The sequence below is a fragment of the Melanerpes formicivorus genome, unplaced genomic scaffold (assembly GCF_026170545.1).
Source record: "Melanerpes formicivorus ecotype bairdi unplaced genomic scaffold, bMelFor1.0.p_v2 SCAF_13, whole genome shotgun sequence".
Taxonomy (NCBI): domain Eukaryota; kingdom Metazoa; phylum Chordata; class Aves; order Piciformes; family Picidae; genus Melanerpes; species Melanerpes formicivorus.
In genome coordinates, this window is record NW_027142365.1 from 1,458,862 (window position 1) to 1,475,098 (window position 16,237).

General features: G+C 66.6%; 1 protein-coding gene across 1 annotated transcript in view; it reads left to right on the forward strand.

The window, feature by feature from the left end:
* CCDC12 (coiled-coil domain containing 12) overlaps window positions 1–15,768 on the forward strand; it is a 37,652-nt gene extending 21,884 nt beyond the window's left edge. The window contains exons 2-7 of the mRNA XM_068145813.1: window positions 6,233–6,303; window positions 11,386–11,465; window positions 13,506–13,567; window positions 13,656–13,690; window positions 14,006–14,082; window positions 15,069–15,768. Of these exons, the coding sequence (XP_068001914.1) occupies window positions 6,233–6,303; window positions 11,386–11,465; window positions 13,506–13,567; window positions 13,656–13,690; window positions 14,006–14,082; window positions 15,069–15,148 (405 nt within the window). The 3' untranslated portion in view covers window positions 15,149–15,768. The remainder of the gene's footprint in view (window positions 1–6,232; window positions 6,304–11,385; window positions 11,466–13,505; window positions 13,568–13,655; window positions 13,691–14,005; window positions 14,083–15,068) is intronic.
* The last annotated feature ends 469 nt before the right edge of the window (window positions 15,769–16,237 follow it).

Here is a 16,237-nt window from a genome sequence, read left to right on the forward strand (position 1 = left end):
TGGGGTTGCAGTGCTGGGGTTGCAGTGCTGGGGTTGCAGTGCTGGGGTTCAGTGCTGGGGTTCAGTGCTGGGGTTGCAGTGCTGGGGTTCAGTGCTGGGGTTCAGTGCTGGGGTTCAGTGCTGGGGTTCAGTGCTGGGGCTCCAGTGCTGGGGTTCCAGTGCTGGGGTTCAGTGCTGGGGTTCAGTGCTGGGGTTCAGTGCTGGGGTTCAGTGCTGGGGCTCCAGTGCTGGGGTTGCAGTGCTGGGGTTCAGTGCTGGGGTTCAGTGCTGGGGTTCAGTGCTGGGGTTCCAGTGCTGGGGTTCAGTGCTGGGGTTCAGTGCTGGGGTTGCAGTGCTGGGGTTGCAGTGCTGGGGTTCAGTGCTGGGGTTCCAGTGCTGGGGTTCAGTGCTGGGGTTCAGTGCTGGGGTTCAGTGCTGGGGTTCCAGTGCTGGGGTTCAGTGCTGGGGTTCAGTGCTGGGGTTCAGTGCTGGGGTTCAGTGCTGGGTTCAGTGCTGGGGTTGCAGTGCTGGGGCTCCAGTGCTGGGGTCTCAGCTTGGATGCCACCAGCAGGTGGTTTGGGTCCTCCTGTGCAGAGTCTCAGGGTTGGAAGAGACCTCTGGGGCTCCCCCAGCCCAAGCCCTGCTTCCTCTGGTGCTGACACTTGTTCCATGGGAGCAGAGCCCAACCCCCCCTGGCTCAACCTCTCTAGGGAGCAGCAGGGAGCCAGGAGGTCTCCATCCATCCTGAACACCCCCAGCTCCCTCAGCTGCTCCTCCCCAGCCCTGTCAGCAGCTTTGGTGCCCTTCTCTGGACCTCCTCCTGCCTTTCAATGTCCTTCTGGGGGTGAGTGGCTGAAAGCTGAGCCCAGGGTTTGGGGTGCAGCCTGCCCAGGCACAGTCCCTGCCCTGCTCCTGCTGGCCACTCCATTTCTGAGCCAGGCCTTGTGCTGGCAGCCACAGCCCCAGACCCTCCAACTCTGTCCTCACCTTGCAGCTGCCCTGCCAGTGAGGCCCCCTGGAAGCTGGGGAAGGTCACCAGCAGAGAAGCTGGGTGCTCATTCCATGGCTGAGGTCCTGCCCTTGCTGTGCAGGAAGTGGAAGCTTGGGCAGGACAGGCTGCTCCTTGGGCTGCTCTGCTGGCCTCCCCTGGGGCTGGCTGTGGGCACCCAGTGGGTTGGGAGTGAGAGCAGCTCCAGCTCAGCTGGCAGGAGAGTCAGGGAGATCAAAGTGCCTCTGTTCCAGCACTGGCCTGGTTGGAGCTCCCCAGAGCAGCCAGTGCTTGTGCCAGGGAAGCAGCTGCCTGCTGTCACCATCCCCTGAAGCCTCCAAAGGCTGAGGAGCACAACTCTGGTGTCCTGCTCAGCCCCCAGGCAAGGCCTCCCTCTGGGCTGCTGGGCAGAGCAGAAGCTGTGGGGACACTGGCTTGGCTCTTTTGGGGGGTGCCAGGGGCTGGCTGGGGGGCATTCAGCAGGGGCCCAAGGGAGCTTGGAGTGTGTGTGTGTGGGGTGTGGGGTTAAAACAGCAGCTTGGCTGAAGCTGGGGAGGGGTGGGAATGTGAGCTGGAGGATTCAGGAGGACAGTAAAGCAGTTTGGTCACTGGAAGGTTGGGTTCAGGCCAGCCCTGGTCAGAGGGAGAAGCTCTGCAGGCAGAGAGCAGAGGTGCTGGGGGGGAGGAAACACTGTGCCAGGGGCTGGTTGGTGAGGTGCTCTTGGGTGGGGGGTTGGACTGGGTGGTCTCAGAGGTCTCTGCCAGCCTGGCTAAGGCTATGCTAGTCTAGTCTAGTCTAGTCTAGTCTAGTCTCTCCTCTCCCCTCTCCTCTCCTCTCCCTCTCCCTTTCCTCTCCTCTCCTCTCCTCTCCTCAGGCAAAAGCTTCCTCCTGCCAAGGGTGGTGAGGTCCAGGCCCAGGCTGCTCAGGGGGTGGCAGAAGCCCCATGCACAGGGTGAGGAAGCCCAAGCCCAGCAGCAGTGCTGGAGGTGGAGCAGGGCTGTGCTGTGTCCCCTGCAGTGTCAGCAGGGCCAGGCTGGGAGGGCCACAAACCACTGCTGCTGTTGTCTGCCTGCCATGGGGACCTGGTGTGCCAGGCCAAGGGCTGATGGCTTGAGCTGCAAGAGGGAGCCAGGCTGGAGAGGAGGAGGCAGTTTGTTATGCTGAGGGTGGGCAGAGCCTGGCCCAGGCTGCCCAGGGAGCTGCCCCATGCCTGGCACAGTGCAGCTCAGGCTGGCTGGGGCTGGGAGCAGCCTGCCCTGGCTGCAGGGGCTTGGAGTGGATGAGGTTTAGAGGTCACTTCCAACCAAACCATTGCAAGGTGCTGTGGTAAAGCCTCTTGGGGAGGGAGGGAGGTGCCACATCTCTGCCACATGCCAGTGATGAGCTTGTTGCCAGCCCAGCAGTGAGGAGAGGATGTCAGGCATGGAGCAAAGCCACTTCAAATCAGCAGTTGGAGGCAATTTGCACCTGGGAAGCCTGAGGTAATCAGCTGAAGAGATTGTTCAGCTGCTAGGTTTTGATTTCAGCCCTCCCTGGAAGCTGGATCCAGTCCAGAGGAGTGGAAAGGGGCTGATGACCCCCCCCACTTCAGGGGAAAGGCAGGGGGGGCCCTGGGGTGGAGGCTGCTGGCTGAAGCCACACTCTGAAGTGGGAGCTGCTGGGCTCAAAGCTGTCCAGCAGCAATCTTCAGCTGCAGGAGTGCTGCTCTCTGGGGCTCTGTGCACCCAGAGCCTGGGCAGGGCTCTTGGAAACTGCTGTCAGTTCTCTGCTGCTGGGATGTCAGCTCCCTCAGAGTCTGCTGGGGGCATGGGGAGCAGTGTGGCCAGCAGGACAAGGGAGGTTCTGCTTCCTCTCTGCTCTACTGAGGCCACAGCTGCAGGGCTGGGGCCAGCTCTGGCTCCCCAGTGCAAGAGAGAACTGCTGGAGAGAGCCCAGGGCAGGCTGGGGAGCTGCTGAGGGGCCTGGAGCAGCTCTGGGAGCACCAAGGGCTGAGAGCCCTGGGGCTGAGAGCCTGCAGCAGAGCAGCCCCAGAGGGCAGCTGAGCAATGCTCAGCAAGAGCTGAAGGGAGCAGGGGGGGCAAGAGGCTGGGGCCAGGCTCTGCTGAGTGGTGCCCAGGGACAGCACAAGGGGCAGAGGGCACAGACTGGAACCTCCCCTGGACTCTCTCCTGCAGTTCTCTGTCTCTCTGGAGCTGGGGAGCCCAGAAGTGGTCCCAGGTCTGCAGCTGTGGCCTCAGCAGGGCAGAGCAGAGGGGGAGCAGAGCCTGCTGCCCACACTCTTCCTCATGCCCCCCAGGAGACCGTTTGCCTGCTTGGCCAGGAGGGCTGATGTGGGACTTGGCCTTTGCAGCTTGGGCTGCTGCTGGGGAGCCAGCTGGGGAGTTGGAGCAGGCTCTGGGGGGGCCGCCAGGGTTTCACTGCCAGCCCATGTCAGCCTGCAGGGCAGGGGAAGCTCTGCAGCCCTGCACAGAGCTGAGGTGTGTGGGGGGAGGCTCAGCCCTGCCTCGGCAGTGAGTGGCTTCTCCAGATGCCTCTGCAAGGATTCCTGGAGCTGCTCCTCAGCCTCCTGGGGCAAAGTGCAGCAGGAATGAGGGGAATGCAGAGCCTGGGCACTGCTGCAGAGGTGGGGCAGTGAGCAGGGGGCTGGGGTGCAGCAGGGTGCTTCTCAGCAGCCCAGGCTGTCCCTGCAGAGCTCCTGCTCTGGGCTGACCCAGGGCACGTCCCTGCAGCTGCCAGCAGCGCCCTGTGGGCTGGGAAGTGGAACTGGAATTGAAAGCAGGGATGAAGCCAGCAGCAAGTGGGGGGCAGGGAGGGCTGTGGTGAGTGTTGCTCCCCAGGGGTCAGGGCTTTGGTTGTTGCCCTGTGGCTGAAGCTGAGCAGCTCCAGCTGCTGCCTCCTCTCCTCTGCACCTCATCTGCTTGTTAAGCCAGGTCACAGCACTGAGGCTTGGGGCTTGCCCAGTCCAAGATGCACAGGAGGGAGCTGCTCCCTGGGGAGCAGGGAGGGTGCTGAGGCACTGCAGCAGGCTGCCCAGGGAGGCTGCCCAGGGAGGCCTCCTCTCTGCAGGGGCTGAAGGCCAGGCTGGATGGGCAGCCTGGGCAGGTGGGGGATGGCCCTGCCCAGGGCAGGAGGGCTGGAACTGGCTGAGCTTTGGGGTCCCTTCCAACCTAAACCATTCTGTGGCTCTGTGGGAGCCTGCTGGGGAGGTGAGGAGCCAGTGTTGGTACCCTGAGGGTGGCTGCTGGCTGGCTGAGCTCTCCCTGCCAAGCCTGGAGCAGGGAAGTGCCCAGCCACAGCCACCTCTGAGTGAAGGTCACACTGCTTGTGCTCAGCTTCTGAGCCACTCTCCCCAGCCCCAGCCTCAGCCCCAGCCCCAGCCCCAGCCCCAGCCTCAGCCTCAGCCCCAGCCCCAGCCCCAGCCCCAGCCCCAGCCCCAGCCTCAGCCTCAGCCTCAGCCTCAGCCCCAGCCCCAGCCCCAGCCCCAGCCCCAGCCCCAGCCTCAGCCCCAGCCCCAGCCCCAGCCTCAGCCTCAGCCCCAGCCCCAGCCCCAGCCCCAGCCCCAGCCCCAGCCCCAGCCTCAGCCTCAGCCCCAGCCCCAGCCCCAGCCCCAGCCCCAGCCTCAGCCTCAGCCCCAGCCCCAGCCCCAGCCCCAGCCTCAGCCTCAGCCCCAGCCCCAGCCTCAGCCTCAGCCCCAGCCCCAGCCTCAGCCTCAGCCCCAGCCCCAGCCTCAGCCCCAGCCCCAGCCCCAGCCCCAGCCCCAGCCCCAGCCCCAGCCCCAGCCTGCAGCCAGCCCCAGCCCCAGCCCCAGCCCCAGCCTCAGCCCCAGCCCCAGCCTCAGCCTCAGCCCCAGCCCCAGCCTCAGCCCCAGCCCCAGCCCCAGCCCCCTCCCCAGCCCCAGCCCCAGCCCCAGCCCCAGCCCCAGCCTCAGCCCCAGCCCCAGCCTCAGCCCCAGCCCCAGCCCCAGCCCCAGCCTCAGCCCCAGCCCCAGCCTCAGCCCCAGCCCCAGCCCCAGCCCCCTCCCCAGCCCCAGCCCCAGCCCCAGCCCCAGCCCCAGCCCCAGCCCCAGCCTCAGCCTCAGCCCCAGCCCCAGCCCCAGCCCCAGCCCCAGCCCCAGCCTCAGCCTCAGCCCCAGCCCCAGCCCCAGCCCCAGCCTCAGCCTCAGCCCCAGCCTCAGCCTCAGCCCCAGCCCCAGCCTCAGCCTCAGCCCCAGCCCCAGCCTCAGCCCCAGCCCCAGCCCCAGCCCCAGCCCCAGCCCCAGCCCCAGCCCCAGCCTGCAGCCAGCCCCAGCCCCAGCCCCAGCCCCAGCCTCAGCCCCAGCCCCAGCCTCAGCCTCAGCCCCAGCCCCAGCCTCAGCCCCAGCCCCAGCCCCAGCCCCCTCCCCAGCCCCAGCCCCAGCCCCAGCCCCAGCCCCCTCCCCAGCCCCAGCCTCAGCCTCAGCCCCAGCCCCAGCCTCAGCCCCAGCCCCAGCCTCAGCCCCAGCCTCAGCCTCAGCCTCAGCCTCAGCCCCAGCCCCAGCCTCAGCCCCAGCCCCAGCCTCAGCCCCAGCCTCAGCCCCAGCCCCAGCCTCAGCCTCAGCCTCAGCCCCAGCCCCAGCCCCAGCCCCAGCCCCAGCCTCAGCCTCAGCCCCAGCCCCAGCCCCCTCCCCAGCCCCAGCCCCAGCCCCAGCCCCAGCCCCAGCCCACTGGGGGAGGGCAGTGCTGCAGTCCCCAGCCCTGCAGGGGCTCCCTGGCTTGGTGCTGCCCTGGCAGTGCTGGGCTCAGGGCTGGATTCAAGGATCTTAAAGGTCTCTTCCAACCTTGTAATTGGCTCCAGGTCCCTGCCCCAGTGAGGTGGGGCAGAGGTCTCCTGTCTCAGGCCCTGCCCCCTCTGTGCCTGCCTGCTCAGGAGGTGTGGAGTCAGGCCCAGGAGGTCTCTGGGCTCCCTCCCTGGCAGCTCCCTGCTCCCTGGCAGCTCCCTGCTCCCTGGCAGCTCCCTGCTCCCTCTCAGCACTGCTGTGCTTGGCAGTGCTGAGGGGGGAGGGGGTGGCTGTGTTGCTGGGCTGAGTGTGTGGAGGGAAGGGAATCCTTCCTCCTCCTCCCTGCCATTTCCTGCTGCTGGGATCAGGGTGAGCAGGACACCAGGGGAGGAGGAAGGCAGGGTTGCTGTCACTGTGGAGTGCTCCTTGCTGCTTGCCCTGTGCCCTGCAGGGGGCTGGCTCTGCTCTCTCTCCTCCCTGGCATTTCCAGAGGGGCCAACTGCTGACAGAACCCAACTTCTGCTTCCAGAATCAGGAGGGTGGTGAGCCTGGGAGCAAGAAGCTCAGAGAAGAGGAGGAAGAGGAGAGCATCAAGCACAAGTAATGGTTTATTTATCCCCTCTCAGATGCTGGTGTTCAGCAGCTGCTCTCCTGGCTGCTAATGAGGCTCTCACCTTGAGTCATGCAGCTGCTGTGCTGTGGGGTTCAGTGTGAGCAACTTCTCCTGGTGCAAATGATCTGAGGTGGGGGAGTGAGCAGGGGAGCCTGGGGCTGACCTGCAGTGTGCTGCAGCTAGGAGATGGAAGGTGGTGAGCTTAGGCTCCCAGGATGGCCTCTGCCCTCATTCCAGGGCAGGTTTAGCTTGGACCTGAGGAGCAATCTCTTGTCCTTGAGGGCTGGCCAGGCCTGGCCCAGGCTGCCCAGGGCAGTGCTGCAGTCCCCAGCCCTGGAGGGGTTTCAGAGCCCTGGAGCTGTGGTGCTGAGGCCATGGCTGGTACTGCCCTGGCACTGCTGGGGCCATGGTTGGTGCTGCCCTGGCACTGCTGGGGCCATGGTTGGTGCTGCCCTGGGGCCAGGGTTGTGCTGCCCTGGCACTGCTGGGGCCATGGTTGGTGCTGCCCTGGGGCCATGGTTGGTGCTGCCCTGGGGCCATGGTTGGTGCTGCCCTGGGGCCATGGTTGGTGCTGCCCTGGGGCCATGGTTGGTGCTGCCCTGGGGCCATGGCTGGTGCTGCCCTGGCACTGCTGGGGCCATGGTTGGTGCTGCCCTGGGGCCATGGTTGGTGCTGCCCTGGGGCCATGGTTGGTGCTGCCCTGGCAGTGCTGGGCCAAGAGCTGCACTCCACAGCCCCAGAGGTCTCCTGCACCCAGCTCCCCTGCATGGCTCTGTGCCTGCCCTGCTGCACCTCTGTGTGGTGTGCAGGGCTCCACCAGCAGAGCCCTGCAGGGCCATGTGGCTGCCTCCCCACAGGCACTGCTGGGCCTCTGGTCACAGGCAGGTGTGAGCAGCAGGCTCAGGAGGCAGAGTGTCAGTGCTGGGGGAGCAGCTGACAGTGCAGTCGGTTTCCTGCTGCTGAAAACCCCATCAGGCTCCTCTGGGGGGGAGGCCTGCTGTGGGGATGTGGGACATGACCTCCTCTCAGCACCTCAGAGCCAGGAGCCTCCTCTGGGGCAGGTGGTGCACCAGGGCTGCTGCTGCTGCTGGGGCACAGCTGCTCTGCTCCCTGGCAGTAACTCCTGGCAGCAATTCCTGGCCCTGCTTAGCTCAGGATCACAGAATTGGGTTGCTTGGAAAAGATCTCAGAGACCACTGAGTCCAACCCATGGCCCTCAGCACTGTCAGCACCAAGCCATGGCCCTCAGCACTGTCAGCACCAAGCCATGGCCCTCAGCACTGTCAGCACCAAGCCATGGCCCCAGCACTGCCAGGGCAGCACAACCATGGCCCCAGGGCAGCACCAACCATGGCCCCAGGGCAGCACAACCATGGCCCCAGGGCAGCACCAACCATGGCCCTCAGCACCACAGCTCCAGGGCTCTGAAACCCCTCCAGGGCTGGGGACTGCAGCACTGCCCTGGGCAGCCTGGGCCAGGCCTGCACAGCCCTCAAGGGGCAGAAATTGTTCCTCCTGTCCAACCTAAACCTCCCCTGGGGCAACCTGAGGCTGTTCCCTCTGGTCCTGTCCCTTGTTCCTGGGGAGCAGAGCCCAACCCCCCTGGCTCAGGAGGTCTCCCCTCAGCCTCCTCTCCTCCAGGCTGAATCTCTCAGCTGCTCCTCCCCAGCCCTGCTCTCCAGAGCCTTTGCCCTTGGTTGCTCTTCTCTGTACCACTCCAGGCCCCCAATGTCCTTCCTGGAGTGAAGGGCCCAAAGCTGCCCCCAGGGGCTGAGCTGTGGGCTCCCCAGTGCCCAGCCCAGGGGCTGATCCCTGCCCTGCTCCTGCTGGCTGCCCCTGGGGAGCCCACAGCAGCCTGGGCTGAGCTCCTGAGCTCTCACTTGTGCAGCTCAGAAGCTGTCTTCTGCTACCCCTGCTGCTCTGAGGGAAGTCTGACCCCCCCCTGCCTCCAGCCTCCTTGCAGGCTGCTCTGCAGAGCACTTCCCCTCCCCTGTGTTGGGGCTCCAGGCTCTTCTGGAGAGTGATTCCCAAGGCTGAGCTTCATCTGCAGGCACTGGGCTGGAAGGGGAGGTGTGGGCTGGAGCTGAGAGAGGAGCTGGAGGTGCTGGGGAGTGAGTAATGAATCAGCAGCTCTTGCTTCCCAGCCACTTGATCCTCTGTGAGGTGCCACAGCACGGGGGGGCTGCTGGCCAGCAGCATCAGGCCTGGGCTGGCATCACCAGGGGGGAAGGGGCTGCAGCTGGGAGAGGGAGGAGTGAGCCTGGGGATGGGGAAGAAACTCCTTCCAGTGAGGAGGAGACTCTGGCCCAGGCTGCCCAGGGAGGCTGTGGCTGCCCCCTGCCTGCCCCCACTGCAGCTCAGGCTGTGTGGGGCTGGGAGCAGCCTGCTCTGCCTGGGGCTGTCCCTGCAGGGGCTGGGGCCATGGAACTGCCTGGCTGGAGGAGGCCCTGAGGGCATCAAGTCCAAGCAGAAGCTGCCAGAACAGAACAGCTGCTGGGCCATGCCCCCAGCACCTCATCCAGCATCCTTCACAGCCCTCCAGGCAGGGTGGCTCCAGCACCCCCTGGGCAGCCTCACAGGGAGGAAGTTCCTCCTCCTGCTCAGGTGGAGCCTCCTGTGCTGCAGCTTCCATCCATTGCCCTGGTCCTGTCCCAGGACTCAAGTGAGCAGAGCCTGCCCCTGCCCCTGCCCCTGCCCCTGCCCCAGCCCCAGCCCCTGCCCCTGCCCCAGCTCCTGTCCCTTCCTTCCTCACCCTCAGACACTCATTTATGAGGTCCCCTCTCAGCCTTCTCTGCACACTGATCACCCCCAGGGCTCTCAGCCTCTCCTCCCCAGGCCCTCTCCCCTCCCTGCAGCATCCTTGCAGCCCTCCCTTGGCCTCTGCCTCCTGACCTGGGGAGCCCAGAGCTGGATGCAGTGTTCCAGGGGAGGTCTCCCCAGGGCAGAGCAGAGGAGGAGCAGAACCTCCCTGGCCCTGCTGCCCACACTCCTCTGAATGCCCCCAGGACCCCCTTGGCCTTCCTGGCCCCCAGGGCACACTGCTGTGCCCTGCAGAGCTTGCTGCCCCCCAGCACTGCCAGCTGCTTGCCCTGGGGGCTGCTCTCCAGCAGGTCCCTCCCAGCCTGCCTGGAGCACCCCAGCTGCTGCTGGGAGTCCCCTGTGCCCCTGCTGGGAGTCCCCAGTGCCTCTGCTGGGAGTCCTCTGTGCCTCTGCTGGGAGTCCTCTGTGCCCCTGCTGGGAGTCCTCTGTGCCCCTGCTGGGAGTCCCCAGTGCCCCTGCTGGGAGTCCCCTGTGCCCCTGCTGGGAGTCCCCTGTGCCCCTGCTGGGAGTCCCCAGTGCCTCTGCTGGGAGTCCTCTGTGCCTCTGCTGGGAGTCCCCTGTGCCCCTGCTGGGAGTCCCCTGTGCCCCTGCTGGGAGTCCTCTGTGCCCCTGCTGGGAGTCCCCAGTGCCTCTGCTGGGTCAGGAGAGAGCTTTGGGGCAGCTTCCTCTTCCCTTTTAGTTACTGACAGCTCCAACCTTCCCCCCCTGCCCCCCCTTTGCTTTGGGGTTTATTTTCCTCTCCTCTCTGAGTCTTTATCTTGCACTCTGCAGGCTCCCAGCGAGGGCCAAGTGCTGCCAAAGCCCTCTGCCAGCACCCTGAGGCTCTCTCAGCTCCCCTCTGAGCTCTGCAGGGGCTCTCTGCCTCCCCTGGCAAGAGCTCTCCCTTGCTGTGAGCTTTGTTTCAGTTTTGCCCTCCCGAGCAGGAAGTGCTGAGGTCTCCTCCAGCTCTGCAAGGAACTGGGTGTGGGTGGCCCTGGGCCCTTCCTCCCCATCCCCCGGGGGGGGGCAGGAAAATAAAGGCTCCAGCAGCTTGTTGGTGGGGCTTGGGGATCTGCAGGGCAAGGGCTGCACAGCCTGGGGCCTGCCCTGCAGAGGGGCTGGGGGCTGCCCCAGAGCCCTCAGCTGCCTGCCCTGCAGCCTGGAGCCTGCCCTGCAGAGGGGCTGGGGGCTGGCACAGAGCCCTCAGCTGCCTGCCCTGCAGCCTGGGGCCTGCCCTGCAGAGGGGCTGGGGGTGCTGCTGGCTGCCCCAGAGCCCTCAGCTGCCTGCCCTGCAGCCTGGAGCCTGCCCTGCAGAGGGGCTGGGGGCTGGGGGCTGCCCCAGAGCCCTCAGCTGCCTGCCCTGCAGCCTGGAGCCTGCCCTGCAGAGGGGCTGGGGGCTGGGGGTGCTGCTGGCTGCCCCAGAGCCCTCAGCTGCCTGCCCTGCAGCCTGGGCAGCTCCTGGCACCTGCATGGCAGAGCTGCAGCCCCAGCACCCCGGGGGGGTCTCTCCCCATCCCTGCTCCCCTGAGGAGCTCTCAGCAGTGCTGAGGAAGCTCTGCTGCCTCAGCAGCTCCTGGGGGTTGGTTTGTTGGCATTCCTGGAGTGCCTTTTGGCAGCCACACCAGGACCTGCTCCAACATGCTCAGCTCCTGGAGCAGCAGCAGCAGTGCAGGGAGGCTGCTCCCCAGAGGGTGGCTGCTGCTGGGGCTCTGCCCCTGCTTGCTGCTTGCTCATTTCCTGCCTTGAGCAAGGGGGCCAGGGGTGAGGGCAGCAGCTCCTGCCCTCCTGGTCAGGCAGCAGCCCTGCACCTCTGCACTGGAGCCGTTGCCTCCCTGCTGCAGGGGAGGGTGGGAGGAGGGCTGGGCTCAGGAGGTGTGGGCTGGGGATGCCAAGGCCCTGCTTGCTCTCTAGGAGCAGTGCAGATTGCCTGGCTGGGTCCCAGCACCACGGGGTGGGCTGGGATGGAAGGGAGCCTGCTGGAGCAGGAGCCAGGCCTCTGCAGTGTGTGCCCCTGGCCATGGCAGCCTCTGCTCTGCACAGAGGACCTCTTGGCTGCTCTGGCTGTGGGCAAGCAGCTGCAGCCCCCATGGCACCAAAGCTGCTGCTTGCCAAGGGTTGTCCTGGCTCCCAGAGCAGCTCCAGAGAGCTCCAGCACCCTGCCCCTGCCCAGCTCCCCTGGCTGCCCCTGCTGAGCTGGGGGGCTTAGAGCTGCCCCTGCCCTGCCCTGGGGGGTGGGGATGTCTCACTGCTCTCTCCTCTTCCCTCTGCAGGGAGATCAAGCTGAGAAACTATGACCCTGAGGATGAAGAGCTGAAGAAGAGGAAGGTGCCCCAAGCCAAGCCAGCCCCAGGTGGGTGCAGGTGGGAGGTGAGATGAGGCAGCAGCAAAGCAGAAGTGCTGCCAGTGGTGCTGCTGGTGCCTGTGGTGAGGCCTCTGCTGCTTTGCTCTCTTCTGGAGGCTCTGCAGGCCTGGAGAGCTTGGAATCATGGAGAGCTTTGGGTTGGAAGGGACAGCAAAGGGCACCCAGGCCACCCTCCCTGAGCCAGGGCAGGCTGCTCCCAGCCCCAACCAGCCTGAGCTGCACTGTGCCAGGCATGGGGCAGCTCCCAGTCCCCTGGGCAGCCTGGGCCAGGCTCTCACCACCCTCATGCTACAAAAGATCTCTCCCTTCTCCCCAGTCTGACTCTCCCTCTCTCAGCTCAAACCACCACCCCTTGGCCTGGCCCAGCAGGCTCCAAACTCTGTCCCCAGCTCTCTGCTCAGCCCTTGAAGCACTGAAGGCCTCCAGAAGCTCTCCCTGCAGCCTTCTCCTCTCCATGCTGCCCAAGCAGCACTTGAGGCTGTGAGGACAAGGCCAGCAGCACCCTGCTCAGATGCTCAGCTCAGATGCTTTGGGTCCCTTTGCCTCCCTTCTTGCTGCAGCCCTGGGGAGGCCACCTGGACACTGCCTGCAGCCCTGGCTGCCCATGAGCTGTGCTGCCACCTCCAGAGCTCTGCTGCTGTGCTCCCAGGGGTGATGCTTGTGGCCCCTGTTGCCTCACCTCCCCTGGGGACTGCAGAGCCTGTGTTGCACAAGGCCTGGGTGTGTGTCCTGAGCAGGGGCAGCCCAGCCCCCAGCCCAGGGGGGCAGCTCAGGGAGGCTGAGAGACCCAGCCTGCTCTGCTGTTTGACTTCCCCCTTGAGCAAACATTAGTCATGAGTCTGAGGTGCTGAGGGTGGTGATGGCCTCGCCCTCGGCCTGCCCAGGGCTGCTGGGAGGGAGGGCAAGGGGAAGAAGTTGTCCTGCTCTGGGAATGAGAGTGGCAGAAGGGGTTTAGCAGCATCCAGTCTGGGCCCTGCCCCCCTGCCCAGCCTGCAGCCCTGCTGCTGCCCCTGCCCCTGCCCAGCCTGCAGCCCTGCTGCTGCCCCTGCCCCTGCCCAGCCTGCAGCCCTGCTGCTGCCCCTGCCTGCTGCTGCCCCTGCCCAGCCTGCAGCCCTGCTGCTGCCTCTGCCTGCCCCTGCCCCTGCCCAGCCTGCAGCCCTGCTGCTGCCCCTGCCCCTGCCCAGCCTGCAGCCCTGCTGCCTGCTGCTGCCTCTGCCTGCTGCTGCCCCTGCCCAGCCTGCAGCCCTGCTGCTGCCCCTGCCCCTGCCCAGCCTGCAGCCCTGCTGCCTGCTGCTGCCCCTGCCTGCTGCTGCCCCTGCCCAGCCTGCAGCCCTGCTGCTGCCTCTGCCTGCTGCTGCCCCTGCCCAGCCTGCAGCCCTGCTGCTGCCCCTGCCCAGCCTGCAGCCCTGCTGCTGCCTCTGCCTGCTGCTGCCCCTGCCCAGCCTGCAGCCCTGCTGCTGCCCCTGCCCCTGCCCCTGCCCAGCCTGCAGCCCTGCTGCTGCCCCTGCCTGCTGCTGCCCCTGCCCAGCCTGCAGCCCTGCTGCTGCCCCTGCCTGCTGCTGCCCCTGCCCAGCCTGCAGCCCTGCTGCCTGCTGCTGCCCCTGCCCAGCCTGCAGCCCTGCTGCTGCCCCTGCCTGCTGCTGCCCCTGCCCAGCCTGCAGCCCTGCTGCTGCCCCTGCCCCTGCCCCTGCCCAGCCTGCAGCCCTGCTGCTGCCTCTGCCTGCTGCTGCCCCTGCCCAGCCTGCAGCCCTGCTGCCTGCTGCTGCCCCTGCCCAGCCTGCAGCCCTGCTGCTGCCCCTGCCCCTGCCCAGCCTGCAGCCCTGCTGCTGCCCCTGCCCCTGCCCAGCCTGCAGCCCTGCTGCTGCCCCTGCCCAGCCTGCTGCCTGCTGCTGCCCCTGCCCCTGCCCAGCCTGCAGCCCTGCTGCCTGCCCCCCTGCCCAGCCTGCTGCCTGCTGCTGCCCCTGCCCCTGCCCAGCCTGCAGCCCTGCTTCCTCTGCCTGCCTCTGACGCTGCTCTTCCCCCATCTAGTGGAGGAGAAGGTGAAGGAGCAGCTGGAGGCTGCCAAGCCCGAGCCCATCATCGATGAGGTGGTAGGTACAAGCTGCAGCTGCCCTGGGGCTGGGGTGAGGCTTCAGCCTCCCCTGCAGCTCTCACTGGGGCTCTCCTCTTCCTCCCCAGGACCTGACAAACCTGGCCCCCAGGAAGCCTGACTGGTGAGTGCCTGCAGGGCCCTGCTCCTGGGGGAGGCCTCAGCCATCACCCTGGGGGGGTTGTGGTTGCTGGGGCTGGGCAGCCAGCCTTGCTGGGGGGGGCAGCTGGCTGGCACCACTGACCCCTTGGGGGTGGCCCCAGTGGCAAGGGACACCCTGCTGTGGGTTGGTGTGCCCAGGAGCTGCCCTGCTCCGTGGTGCTCAGAAGAGAAGCAGCTTCCCCCCCCCAGGGCCCCTGGGCTGCCCCCTGCCTGGGGTGGGGGCTGGCTGGGACACTGCCCCTCTGCCCCTCTGCCCCTCTGCCCCTCTGCCCCTCAGGGATCTGAAGAGAGATGTGGCCAAGAAACTGGAGAAGCTGGAGAAGAGGACCCAGAGAGCCATTGCTGAGCTGATCAGTAGGTCATGGGGTGCAGGGCTGCTGGGGGGCCAGGGGGGGGCACACAGGCCTGGCTGGGCCGGGGGGGGCTGCTGGAGCTTGATCCCCCTCCCCACAGGGGCTGGGAAGCTGTTGGTGCCAAGTGGCTTCCTGAGGCCCAAGGAACACTTGGCTTGAGGGCCTGGGGGCTGCAGCTCAGGTCCTGTGCTGTGTTGGGTGCCCAGGGGGGGTGGTTTAGCAAGGATCCCAGAGGGAGGGGTTGGGAGGCAGCTCTGGAGCTCCCCCAGCCCAGCCCCTGCCCCAGCAGGGCACCCACAGCACCCTGCCCAGCAGCACAGTGCCCAGGGGGGGTTGGAAGCTCTCCACACCAGCAGACTCCACAACCTCTCTGGGCAGCCTGGGACAGGCCTCCAGCACCCTCACAACAAACAACTTTCTCCTCCTGCTCAGGTGGAACCTCCTGGGGTCCAGTCTGTGCCCTCTGCCCCTTGTGCTGGCCCTGGGCACCACTCAGCAGAGCCTGGCCCCAGCCTCTTGCCCCCCCTGCTCCCTTCAGCTCTTGCTGAGCATTGCTCAGCTGCCCTCTGGGGCTGCTCTGCTGCAGGCTCTCAGCCCCAGGGCTCTCAGCCTTTGCTGCTCCCAGAGCTGCTCCAGGCCCCTCAGCAGCTCCCCAGCCTGCCCTGGGCTCTCCCCAGCAGTTCCCTGGCTCTGGAGCTGGGCAGCCCAGAGCTGGCCCCAGCCCTGCAGCTGTGGCCTCAGCAGGCAGAGTGCAGTGGGAGCAGAGCCTCCCTCAGCCTGCTGCCCACCCTCTGCCCCCTGCCCCCAGGAGACCTTGGCCCTCTGGGCCCCAGGGGCACATTGCTGGCTCATGGGCAGCAGCCCCCAGCCCTGTGGAGGTGCTGCCAGCAGGTCCCCCTGAGGTGTGCTGGTGCAGGCTGAGCCCTCCCCAGCTGCAGGCCCTGCCCAGGGTGCAGTCACCAAGCCTCTGCTGTCTGTCCCTTGCAGGAGAGCGACTGAAGGGGCAGGAGGAGGAGCTGGGGACTGCTGTGAGCTCAGCAAAGCAGGAGGGAAGTGACTCAGACTGAGGAGGTCCTCCCAGCAGCCTCAGCTGTGGGCTCTGCAGATCTGCCCCTGCCTGCAGCACCGCTCCTGGCTCCTGGCTGCAGGCAGCTGGCTGAAGGAGAGGGGCAGAGCCAAGCAGCCCTCCTGTCCCCTCTGGGACTGCCTGAAGGACACTGCAGAGAGCTTCTGGGGCCCTGGGGGCTGAGGGCAGCAGAGCAGACACCCACCTGAGCTTGAAGCTGGGCTGCCAGGCAAGGGGAAGCCAGGCTAACTCTGCCCTTGTTTGTGGGGTGAGCAAGAAGATGTCCACACAGCCAAGAGCAGCCCCTGGGGAGGCAGCACCCCCTGCCAGGGGCCTTTCTCCAGCTGCCCCTCCCTGCACAGGGCTGCTGGAGCTGCCAGGGGGTGCCTGGCTCTGCAGAGCTGCCTGTGAGCACCAAGCACCATCCATGCTCAGCCCCAGCCCCTGCTGGAGGGGGCAGTGTGGCCTGGGCCATGCTGGCTGCTCTCTGCCCAGCTGAGGGCAGGGTGAGCTTTGTTCTGCTCCCTGAGGCTCCCTGGCCCTCCATGCTCTGCACCTTGGAGCTCTCCTCTCTGCTTTGTCATTGCCAAAGCTGTTGTGAATAAATCTTTTTGTACTGAAGCAGCCCCTGGGGGCAGCAGCTGTGTCCTGTGCTCTACACACTCCCAGCTGGGGAGCTTGCACCTCTGGGGCTGCCCCAGCCCAGGCCCTGCCCCAGCAGGGCACCCACAGCACAGTGCCCACAGCAGGGCACCCACAGCACACTGCCCAGGAGCACAGTGCCCAGGGGGGGTTGGAAGCTCTCCACACCAGCAGACTCCACAACCTCTCTGGGCAGCCTGGGACAGGCCTCCAGCACCCTCACAACAAACAACTTTCTCCTCCTGCTCAGGTGGAACCTCCTGGGGTCCAGTCTGTGCCCTCTGCCCCTTGTGCTGGCCCTGGGCACCACTCAGCAGAGCCTGGCCCCAGCCTCTTGCCCCCCTGCTCCCTTCAGCTCTTGCTGAGCATTGCTGAGCTCCCCTCTGGGGCTGCTCTGCTGCAGGCTCTCAGCCCCAGGGCTCTCAGCCTTGGCTGCTCCCTGGGCTCT